This window comes from Heterodontus francisci, chromosome 3 (genome assembly GCF_036365525.1).
Source record: "Heterodontus francisci isolate sHetFra1 chromosome 3, sHetFra1.hap1, whole genome shotgun sequence".
NCBI lineage: Eukaryota > Metazoa > Chordata > Chondrichthyes > Heterodontiformes > Heterodontidae > Heterodontus > Heterodontus francisci.
Window position 1 is genome coordinate 202,195,072 of NC_090373.1, and position 12,358 is coordinate 202,207,429.

At 46.2% G+C, this 12,358-nt stretch overlaps 1 protein-coding gene across 1 annotated transcript in view; it reads right to left on the minus strand.

Annotated features, from left to right (window-relative positions):
* Nucleotides 1-12,358, minus strand: part of LOC137367179 (dynein axonemal heavy chain 8-like) — a 2,062,041-nt gene that overhangs the window by 1,870,538 nt on the left and 179,145 nt on the right. Inside the window, exon 8 of the mRNA XM_068028615.1 lies at nt 4,397-4,573. Within this exon, the coding sequence (XP_067884716.1) occupies nt 4,397-4,573 (177 nt within the window). The remainder of the gene's footprint in view (nt 1-4,396; nt 4,574-12,358) is intronic.

Below are 12,358 nucleotides of genomic sequence, written 5' to 3' on the forward strand. Positions count from 1 at the left end.
CTTAGTCACGCTGACTTCATTATCTAGTTCCTTACAGGCTTTAGTTACTACCTCCTCACTGTCCACTGACCTCCTCATTTGGTTCCCATCCCCCTGCCACATTAGTTTAAACCCTCCCCAACAGCGTTAGCAAAAGCACCCCCAAGGACATTGGTTCCAGTCCGGCCCAGGTGTAGACCGTCCAATTTGTAATAGTCCCACCTCCCCCAGAACCGGTCCCAATGTCCCAAAAATCTGAACCCCTCCCTCCTGCACCATCTCTCAAGCCATGCATTCATCCTGACTATTCTTTCATTTCTGCTCTGACTATCACGTGGCACTGGTAGCAATCCTGAGATTACTACCTCTGAGGTCCTACTTTTTAACTTGGCTCCTAACTCCCTAAATTCTTTTTGTAGGACCTCATCCCGTTTTTTACCTATATCATTGGTGCCTATGTGCACAACGACAACTGGCTGTTCACCCTCCCCCTTCAGAATGTTCTGCAGCCGATCTGAGACATCCCTGACCCGTGCACCTGAGAGGCAACATACCATTCGGGAGTCTCGTTTTCGACCACAGAACCGCCTATCTACTCCCCTTACAATCGAATCCCCTATGACTATAGCCCTTCCACTCTTTTTCCCGCCCTTCCGAACAGCAGAGCCAGCCACGGTGCCATGAACCTGGCTACTGTTGCCTTCCCCTGGTGAGCCATCTCCCTCAACAGTATCCAAAACGGTATACCTGTTTTGGAGGGAGATGACCGCAGGGGACACCTGCACTGCCTTCCCGCTCTTTCTCTGCCTTTTGGTCACCCATTCCCTTTCTCCCTCAGAAATCCTAATCTGCGGTGTGACCAATTCGCTAAACGTGCTATCCACGACCTCCTCAGCATCGCGGATGCTCCAAAGTGAGTCCACCCGCAGCTCCAGAGCCGTCATGCGATCTAACAAGAACTGCAGCTGGACACACTTCCTGCACGTGAAGGAGTCAGGGACATCAGCCATGTCCCTGAGCTCCCACATTGAGCAAGAGGAGCATAACACGGGTCTGAGATCTCCTGCCATTTTTAATCTTAAGCTTAACTTAGTCTTAACTTAGATAAATGAAAAAGGAACGAAAAGTTTTTACCAATCACACGATAAAAAAAAGAGCCTTTATCGCAAGAGGACTTGAGAACAGGGATAGTGAAGTCTTGCTTCAACTGTATAGAACCTTGGTTAGACCGCAACTAGAGTACTGTGTGCAGTTTTGGTCCCCTTACCTTCGGAAGGATATTATTGCAACAAAGATTCACCAGACTTGTTCCCGGGATGGCGGGACTGTGCTGTGAAGAGAAATTGAGGAAACTGGGCCTGTATTCTTTAGATTTTTGAAGAATGAGAGGTGATCTCATTGAAACATACAAAATACTTAAAGGGATAGACAGGATAGATGCAGCTATTTTGTTTCCCCAGATTGGGGAGTCTAGAACTAGGGGACACAATTTCAAATTAAGGGGGAAGCCACTTAGGACAGAGATGAGGAGAATCTTTTTTCCTCAGATAGTTGTGAATCTTTGGAATTCTCTACCCCAGAGGGCTTGGAAGCTCAGTCATTGAGTATGTTTAAAGCAGAGATTGACAGATTTCTAAATACCAATGACATAAGGGGATATGGGGATACTGTGGGAAAAAGGCATTGAAGTGGATGATCAGACATGATCATTTTGCTTGAGGCTGAATGGTCTACTGCTTCTTTGTTACTTTGAATGACAAAATTTCTCCTCATCTCAGTGCTAAATGATCGGCCCCTTATCCTGAGACTGTGCTCTGTGTTCTATGTTCCCCGGCCAGGGGAAACAACCTCTCAGTGTATACCCTGTCAAGCCTCTTCAGAATCTTTTAGTTTCAATGAGATCACCTCTCATTCATCTGAACTCCAGAGAATATAGACCTAATTTACTCAGACTCTCATCCCAGGGACCAATCTGGTGAATCTTAGCTGTACTGTCTCCAATACAAGTATTTCCTTCCTTAAATATAGAGGCCAAAACTGCACACAGAGCTCGTGTGGTCTCATCAAAGCCCTGTACAATTTCAGCAAAATCTCTTTCTTCTTGTAATCCAATCCCCTTGCAATAAAGGCTATTTGCCTTCCTACCTGCATGCTAACATTTAGATGTTTCCTGCCTTCTAAAATATATTCTGCTTTCCTATTCCTACAACCAAAGTGCATAACTTAACACTTGCCTTCAGTATACTCCATCTGCCACCTTGTTGCCCACTGTTGCTGGCAAGGCCAGCGTTTGTTGTGCATCCATAATTGCCTTTGAAAAGATGGTGGTGAGCTGCCTTCTTGAACCACTGCAGACCACCTGGGGCAGGTATGCTTACAGTGTTGTTCGGGAGGGAGTTCTCGGATTTTGCTCCAGCGACAGTGAAGGAATGGCAGTATGTTCCAAGTCAAGATTGTGTGTGACTTGGAAGGGAACTTGCAGATGGTGGTCTTCCCACATGTCAGCTACCCTTGTCATTCCAGGTGGAAGAGGTGGGTTTGGAAGGTGCTGTCGAAGGTGGGATGCTGAGTTGCTGCAGTGCATCTGTAGATGGTACACACTGCTGCCGCTGTGTGTCAGTGGTAGAGGGAGTGAATGTTTAAGGCGGTAGATAGGGTACCCATCAAGCAGGTTGCTTTGTCCTGGATGGTGTGGAGCTTCTTGAGTGTTGTTGGAGTTGCACTAGGCAAGTGGAAAGTATTCCATCACACTCCTGACTTGTGCCTTGCAGATGATTGACAGGCTTTGGAGAATCAGGAAGTGGGTTACTCACTGCAGAAATCCCAAACTCTGACCTACTCTTGTAGCCACAATATTTATGTGGCTGGTCCCATTCAGTTTCTGGTCAATGGTAACCCCCAGGATGTTGATGTTAAGGGACTCAGTGATGGTAATGTCATTGAATATCATGGGGAGATGGTTGGATCCTCTTGTCTGACATGATCATTGCCTGGCACTTGGGAGGCACAAATGTTACTTGCCAATTATCAGCCCAAGCCTGAATGCTGTCCAGGTTTTGCTGCATATGGACACAGACTGCTTCAGTATGTGAGCAGTAGTGAATGATACTGAACATCATACAATCATCAGCAAACATCCCCACTTCTGACCTTATGATGGAGGGATGGTCATTGATGAAGCAGTTAAAAATGGTTGGGCCAAGGACACTACCTTGAGGAACTCCTGCAGCAGTGTCCCGGGGCTGAGATGATTGGCCTCCAACAACCACAACCATCTTCCCTTGTGCTAGGTATGAGTCAACCAGTGGAGAGTTTTCACTCTGATTTCAGTAAATGAGTAAATGCAAAAAAAGGTTCAGGATCAGTTAGTTCTAGCAAAGGCTCTAATAGGCAGGTCTTGACCTGAGCTGGGAATTATAATGGAGCAGAGTAAAAACTGGCAGACATTGCGCCTGTATTATAGTTGTTTAATGGGCACAGTGATTGCAAGTTCAGGTGTGGGATGGCTACACTCAGACTGGGTGTGCTGTTAAATTTGTCAGACATATTTTCAGGCAGTCAGCTGAAACAGGCAATGGGTCCCATTTATATTTTAATTAGGGGCCAAATATCTTTTTAAGCAATGGTGAGGAAAACTGCTTTCTGATGAACAGCGGAGGTGCCAGGCTGCAACTAACAGGTAAGCTCTCTGATCTCCACAGTCTTCACGATTATGCCCCACCCCTAACTGCTATTCCAACACCCTTCCAGGGACTTAGCTTTGGGCCACTTCCGGTGAGGTAAGTGCCCTGATATTAACCTTAATAAAATGCAGAACATCCGTGCGCAAGCATATCAGCTTTGCATAAATAATGTTCATGAAGTCTAATTTCGAGGTTGCGTCAGGCTTCCTGGTTGGGGTGCATGCAACCCCAGTCGGTTGTTTTTCCAGGCAAGAGCTGGCCTGAGGAAAATAAGACAAAGAGAGAATATTCCATTCACTATTTGAAATCGTGCAGCATGTTTTTGTTGATTTATTTCGTAACAGCAAGTGCTGTAGAAGAAAGTTTTAAAAAGTCTGGAATTGTTACTATTGTACTGCAAAGGTGCAAAGTATATCACCTTTTTGCTTTGTCATTGACCTGGTTTCACCAGAGTGTTCATCAGCTCTGCCCAAGATATCCAGTTCATATGCAGTTTGCTAAATAACAAGAGTTAACTCTGAAAACAAGGGATATGGGATCCACATATTGGAGTTGTTGATGCCATTGAACCTGAAGATACCTATGCAGCTCCTTATTTTCCAACAGCCATCCAGGTGTACTATTCCCATATCAAAAATTCTAGGCTAATCATTTTTCTAAAATGTTAAAATATTTACAAAAATGCAATGTTGTGATAATAAGTGTCCTCATACTGCTCTTCTCGATAACTTTACCTGTAACATTTTTGAGTGACTTGCTTTTAAAACATTGATCACTGCCTTGCAATGTCGTCCTCGAAGCTGCTCGATAATGGAATTGAATTTAGCAGACATGCATTTCCAATATTCCAGTTCAGTGAGTGGACCTGAATTTTCTGCCTCTTTTCTGACTTGATTACTTTGTGCCAGCACCTGTAGATAAAAAAAATAAGAAAACTCAACATTTCTGTTTTCTCTGACAATATGCTTTATGTGTTCATTGAGAGCAGTAATCATAGTTTTAGAAGTCACACAATATGCCTGAAAAATCCAGTATGGGTTTTAGAAAGTAATTAAAATAGTAGATGAAAGCAAACCTTTCTCTTTGCTTGAATTTTCAGAAGGAATTGAAGAATGTTTAACAGACTGTTTAGGCAGATCTGACGGAGGAGAACTGATGAGTTCAATGTCAATGAAGGCAATACAGCAAGGCGACTTTTCATTGCTCAAGAATCAGGGAACTGATGGCCGGAAACCCAGCTTTGGGCAAATAAGCCCTCTGCCTTGAGGGCAATTTCTCAAACCAAAGGCGAGGAGAAGGACACTCTGACTTAATACCTACAGATTTGCAGTTGCTGCAGCCATCTCAGCCTGCTGAGCCACTGTGGAGGAACACTTTGCCTAACATTTCATCTGCGTGAGCTGAATTCCACTTTGAACAGACTTAGTGCAGGCAGGAAGAAAAGTCCAACAGAGATGGGAAAGAGGTGAAATGAGCAAGTGCAAGATGGCACTGGCAGCCACAGCTTCAATCCTACATGTAGGTGGCTCAGGAGTATGAGTCGTTTGACTGTTGACAACACCACCATTCGGCAGCACCCTGTGTGACCAAACAGCCTTGTCTAGGATAGTACTGCTTACTCTGAGTTGAAACATAGTGCAGAGATGCCGGGAAAAGGAAGGCGCAGTGGTTAGCACCGCAGCCTCACAGCTCCAGCGACCCGGATTCAGTTCTGGGTACTGCCTGTGTGGAGTTTGCAACTTCTCCCTATGACCACGTGGGTTTCCGCCGGGTGCTGCGGTTTCCTCCCACAGCCAAAGACTTGCAAGTTGTTAGGTAAATTGGCCGTTGTAAATTGCCCCTAGTGTAGGTAGGTGGTAGGAGAATGGTGGGGATGTGGTAGGGAATATGGGATTAATGCAGGATTAGTATAAATTGGAACTGTGATGCCATTGATTCTCCAGCCAGTGGAAAAGCCCCTGGGAAGAACGGCATTACCCCTGAAATAATCAAGAGTGCCAAGCCTGCTATACTTTTAGCACTGGACGAACTGCTTTGCCTGTGCTGGGACAAGGGAGCAGTACCACAGGACATGCGCGATGCCAATATCATCACCCTCTTTAAGAATAAGGGTGACCGCGGTGACTGCAACAACTACCGTGGAATCTCCCTGCTCAGCATAGTGGGGATCCAGCCAGATTAAACAGGCTCCAGAAGCTGGCTGAGCGTGTCTACCCTGAGGCATAGTGTGGCTTTCGAAACGAGAGATCCACCGTTGACATGCTGTTCTCCCTTCGCCAGCTACAGGAGAAATGCTGTGAACAACAGATGCCCCTCTACATTGCTTTCATAGATCTCACCAAAGCCTTTGACCTTGTCAGCAGACGTGGTCCCTTCATACTACTAGAAAAGATCAGATGTCCACCAAAGCTACTAAGTATCATCACCTCATTCCATGACAATATGAAAGGCATAATTCAGCATAGCGGCACCTCATCATACCCCTTTCCTATCCTGAGTGGTGTGAAACAGGACTGTATTCTCGCACCTACACTGTTCGGGATCTTCTTCTCCCTGCTGCTCTCACATGTGTTCAAGTCTTCAGAAGAAGGAATTTTCCTTCACACAAGATGAGGTGGCAGGTTGTTCAACCTTGCCCATCTAAGAGCGAAGACCAAAAGTATGGAAAGTCCTCATCAGGGAACTCCTCTTTGCTGACGATGCTGCATTAACATCTCACACTGAAGAGTGCCTGCAGAGACTCATCGACAGGTTTGCGGCTGCCTGCAACGAATTTGGCCTAACCATCAGCCTCAGGAAAACGAACATCATGGGACAGGACGTCAGAAATGCTCCATCCATCAATAGCGGCGACCACGCTCTGGAAGTGGTTCAAAAGTTCACCTACCTAGGCTCAACTATCACCAGTAACCTGTCTCTCGATGCAAAAATCAACAAGCGCATGGGAAAGGCTTCCGCTGCTATGTCCAGACTGGCCAAGAGAGTGTGGGAAAATGGCGCACTGACACGGAACACAAAAGTCCGAGTGTATCAAGCCTGTGTCCTCAGAACCTTGCTCTACGGCAGCGAAGACTGGACAACGTATGTCAGCCAAGAGCAACGTCTCAATTCATTCCATCTTCGCTGCCACCGGAGAATCCTTGGCATCAGGTGGCAGAACCGTATCACCAACACAGAAGTCCTCGAGGCGGCCAACATCCCCAGCATACACACCTTACTGAGCCAGCGGTCCTTGAGATGGCTTGGCCATGTGAACCGCATGGAAGATGGCAGGATCCCCAAGGACACATTGTACAGCGAGCTCATCACTGGTATCAGACCCACCGACCGTCCATGTCTCCGCTTTAAATACATCTGCAAATGCGACATGAAGTCCTGTGACATTGATCACAAGTCGTGGGAGTCAGTTGCCAGGGATCGCCAGAGCTGGTGGGCAACCATAAAGGCAGGGCTAAAGTGTGGCGAGTCGAAGAGACTTAGCAGTTGGCAGGAAAAAAGACAGAGCCAACTGTGTAACAGCTCCGACAACCAGTTTTATCTGTAGCACCTGTAGCGCCACTCCAGGCGCTGCTTCACAATCCACTGACCTCCTGCAGGCGCATACCCACTGTCTCTCGAGACAAGGAGGCCAAAGAAGAAGTAGTATAAATGGGTGGTTGTTGGTCAGCACAGACTCGGTGGGCCGAAGGGCCTGTTTCAGTGCTGTATCTCTAAAAAAAAATTTTTTAAAAGGTGGCCAAACATCGCTTGTCTCAACTCATCTGGTTGGCTTACCGTAGCCAACGGGCATCTCCTAGTGATACAAAAGAAAGTAATAGCAAATACAAAAACAAAAACAGACTAAACATCTTGAAACTTGCGTGCTGGAATGTTCACACTACGTCAGATTCAGATGACCACAGGTAGTCTGAAAGACAATCCGCACTCATAGCCAGAGAGATCACCCGGCTTTGCTTTTCTGGTCAGGGAACAGTAAAGATAAACGACGCCTCTCAGGTACTGGATTTATGATTGAGAACTCCATTGCCAGCAGGCTTCAAAATCTCCCCATTGGTTTTCACTGATCGACTCATTTCCTTACAATTGCCAATCCAGGACAATCAGTTCACCACTATTATGCTTCTACCTGCTCCTACCCTGCAAGCCAATATAGTGACCAAACAAGGCTTCTACTGTGACTTGTACAACTGTCTACTGAAGTTTGGCTCCAAGACTAAGCTCATTATAGTTGGAGATTTCAATGCAAGAGCTGGTGTCTTGGGCAGACATGGCATTGACAATTGTAATGACAGCAATTGTAATGAAGCAAAGAGATACAGACCCTTAGAAAATAGGTGACATGTTTAGGTAGAGGATCTGGATCGGCGCAGGCTTGGAGGGCCGAAGGGCCTGTTCCTGTGCTGTAATTTTCTTTGTTCTTTGTTTTGTTCTTTGTTCTCTGCCGGAATTCTGCATGGAGCATGAACTCAAAGTCACTACTTTGTTATTCTAGAAAGCCAGACTTAAGATCACCAGGAGGCACCCACTCTCAGAGAACTGGCACCTTTGTGTTAAATGTTTTGCACCAAGGTGACATATGGGACATACTATACTCTAGAGTTATGCCCAATGCTGACTGTTACACCGACCACAGGCTGGTTCGAGCGAACATTGCCTTCAGAATCAAGCCATCATCCAAAAGGAAAGGCCCACAAACAAGGAAACTACAAGTTCAGAGACTCTATCTACCAGACGTAAAAGCAGTTTTCCAGAGCAAACTTGAACACAGACTCCACAGTGACGTGACTCCAGGCTGTGATATTAACTCAGCAGAGCAGTAGGAACAGTCGAAATCTGTCCTACAGGAAACAGCTGCAAAGGTGGTTGGCTTCTGTAACTTCCATCTATAACTCAGCAATGACCACCTTTGGCGACTGTGAGAAGCAGAATGCAGACTTGGTTTCAATCTCACTTTGAAGAGTGCTGCACTGAACTATAAGAAAGCCCCCAGCGAGTTAACATCCTTAGCAGTTAAAGCCGCCAGAAGCACCATGCAAAGAACAGCCAGGCACTGTGCAAATGACTACTGGCAACACGTATGCAGTCGAATTCAGCTGGCCTCCGACACCAGAAACATCAGAGCAATATATGACGACATGAAGAGAGATTTTGGGCCAAACATCAAAAAGATCACGCCCCCCCCCCAAAATCTAAACCAGGGGAAACGATCACTGATCCAAGCAAGCAAATGGACTGCTGGGTGCAGCACTACTAAGAACTGTACTTCAGGGAAAATGATGTCACTGATACCGTCCTCAATGCAACCCAGTCTCTGCCAGTCATGGATGTGCTGGATGGACAGGCAACAAAATCGGAGCTCAGCAATGCCATCGATTTTCTAGCCAGTGGAAAAGCCCCTGGAAGGACAGCATTACCCCTGAAATAATCAAGTGTGCCAAGCCTGCTATACTCTCAGCACACCAAGAACTGCTTTGCCTGTGCTGAGATGAGGGAGCAGTACCACAGGACATGCGCGATGCCAATATCATCACCCTCTATAAGAAAAAGGGTGACCGTGGTGACTGCAACAACTGCCATGGGATCTTCCTGCTCAGCACAGTGGGGAAAGCCTTCGCTCGAGTCATATTAAACAGACTCCAGAAGCTGGCTCAGCGTGTCTACCCTGAGACACAGTGCGGCTTTCGAGCAGAGAGATACACTATTGATATACTGTTCTCCCTTCGCCAGCTACAGGAGAAATGCCTTGAACAACGGATGCCCCTCGACGTTGCCTTCATAGATCTCACCAATGTGTTTGACCTCATCAGCAGACGTGATCTCTTCAGACTACTGGCAAAGATCATAGAGTCATAAAGTTATACAGCACAGAAACAGGCCCTTCGGCCCATCGTGTCTGTGCCGGCCATCCAGCACCCAACTAATTCTAATCCCATTTTCCCGCACTTGGCCCGTTGCCTTGTATACTATGGCGTTTCAAGTGCTCATCGAAATACTTCTTAAATGTTGTGAGGGATCCTGCCTCTACCACCCCCTCAGGCAGAGCTTTCCAGATTCCAACCACCCTCTGGGTGAAAAAATGTTTCCTCAAATGCCCTCTAAACCTCCTGCCCCTTACCTTAAATCTACACCCCTTGGTTCTTGACCCCTCTGCTAAGGGAAAAAGTTTCTTCAATGCTGAAGGATGTGAATGTGGGAATGACAACTGACATGTGGACCGACGACCGTAAAATCCATTATGTCGGTAACTGGTCATTACATCACAGTAGATTTTAAAGTTAATGTCAAAGTTTTAACAACAGCAATGTTTCCACTGGAGGACGCCAAAACTGGTGAAAACATCAAGCGTGAGATTTTAAAGCTGCTCGTGAATACTTTTGGGTTCGACCCAGCAAATTTAAATAGATTAGTCTGGGTGACAGATCAGGGCACTAACAACGTGCTTGCTCTTAGACCTTTTCAACGTCTGGATTGTCAGGACCACATATATAACACGGTCCTTCAACAGTCACTTGATCCAAAGGAATTAGCTTCTGAAGCTCCGGATGTTGTAGAAACTATACATCATGCCAAAGCCTTAGTGACATACGTTAAGCAGTCTGGTCTTGCTGCACAGTTGTCTAAAACTTTAAATCCAATGGGAGAAATTATGTGTATCTGACACTGAATTCAATTCAGGATATTTATTATGAGCTGCATGAGAAACTGGAACAGCGTGGGGAAAACTACAGGCTGGGAAACATCGCCCCCAATGTCTTGCAGTTTTTGGTTGATTTCTTCTGACCATTTTCTGAAGTTCAGAAGGAACTCGAGGGAGACCAGTATCTTACATTGAAGCTGGTAATTCTGTGGTTTCAGAAACTTAAACGACTCTGTATGTCACTTTCTTCAGATACGTCAACGCAAGCAGTTGTCAGGCAACGGCACAGAGAGTGGCTTCCGACAAAAGTTGAAGTAAATAACGTGCACAAGACAGCAACACTTCTCTGGCCTAAATTTAATCAGCTGTGAATGTTGTCCAGCCATGATAGGGAAGAAGTTCATTCTGAAGTGCGCAGACGGATCAACAACTTTAAAACAGAAGACCCTGTGAAGCAAATGAAAGTGGTTGATGATGAACCTACAGCTCTCAAAAAAGCACTGACCAAATTTGCTGAATGGGAGAATGTTCATGAAGAAGTGGACACAAATGATGAAGTGCAGCCATACACAGCACAGAAGCCTGCTGTGTTGGCGATGGAAAACGAGTGTGATCTGTTGAGCTGGTGGAAGGAACACAGTGTTACATACCCTAAATTGGCCAGGCTGGCTAGAAGTATACTTTGCATTCTGGCGAGCAGTAACAGCAGTGAGAGAAACTTCAGCGTAGCTGGAAGGACAATCGACCAGCAGAGAACTGCCCTCAAGTCTTCCACTGTTAACTCTATTCTTTTTTTACATGGCAATTTATAAGACTTTTTGTTCTTTTCTTTTTCTTGCTATGTCCGTAACTGAGACTACTAAATCAAATGTTCACCGATTGGGAGCTTCGTTGCAGTAGGCTATTTGTTTTCTTTTCAATCTACATTTTGACACGATTTGTTTCTGTTTTATCTGGTTATTATCACAGTGCTGTTTGTGGGAGCTTGCTGTGGTCAATGGCTGCTGGGTTTCCTACTTTACAGCAGTGATTACAATTCACAAAGACCTTCAGTGGGTGGAAAGTGGTTTGGGTTGTCCTGAGGTTGTGAAAGGTGCTAGATGTCCACCAAAGCTACTAAGCATCATTACCTCATTCCATGACAATATGGAAGGCACAAATCAGCATAATGGTGCATCATCACTCCTTTCCCATCCTGAGTGGTGTGAAACAGGGCTGCGTACTCACACCCACATTATTTGGGATCTTCTTCTCACTGCTACTCTCACATGCGTTTAAGTCTTCAGAAGAAGGAATTTTCCTCCACACAAGATCAGGTGGCAGGTTGTTCAACCTTGCCCGTCTTAGAGCTAAGACAAAAGTACGGAAATTCCTCATCAGGGAACTCCTCTTTGCTGACGATGCTGCATTAACCCCACACGGAAGAGTGTCTGCAGAGACTCATCGACAGGCTTGCAGCTGCCTGTAACGAATTTGGCCGAACCATCAGTTTCAAGAAAACGAACATCAAGGGACAGGACATCGGAAATGCTCCATCCATCAATATTGGTGACCACACTCTGGAAGTGGTTCAAAAGTTCACCTACCCGGGCTCAACCATCATCAGCAACCTGTCTCGCGATGCAGAAATCAACAAGGGCAAGGGAAAGGTGTCTGTTGCTATATCCAGACTGGGCAAGAGGGTGTGAGTAAATGGCGCACTGACACGGACCCAAAAGTCCGAGTGTTTCAAGCCTGTGTCCTCAATACCTTGCTCTACGGCAGCGAGGCCTGGACAACGTATGTCAGCCAAGAGCGACGTCTCAATGCTTTCCATCTTCGCTGTCTCCGGAGAATCCTTGGCATCAGGTGGCAGGACCGTATCTCCAACACAGAAGTCCTAGAAGCAGCCAACATCCCAAGTATGGATGCCCGACTGAGCCAATGGCGCTTGAGATGGCTTGGCCATGTGAGCCGCATGGAAGATGGCAGGATCCCCAAGGACACATTGTACAGCGAGCTCGTCACTGGTATCAGACCCACTGGCCATCCATGTTTCCGCTTAAAAGAAGTTTGCAAA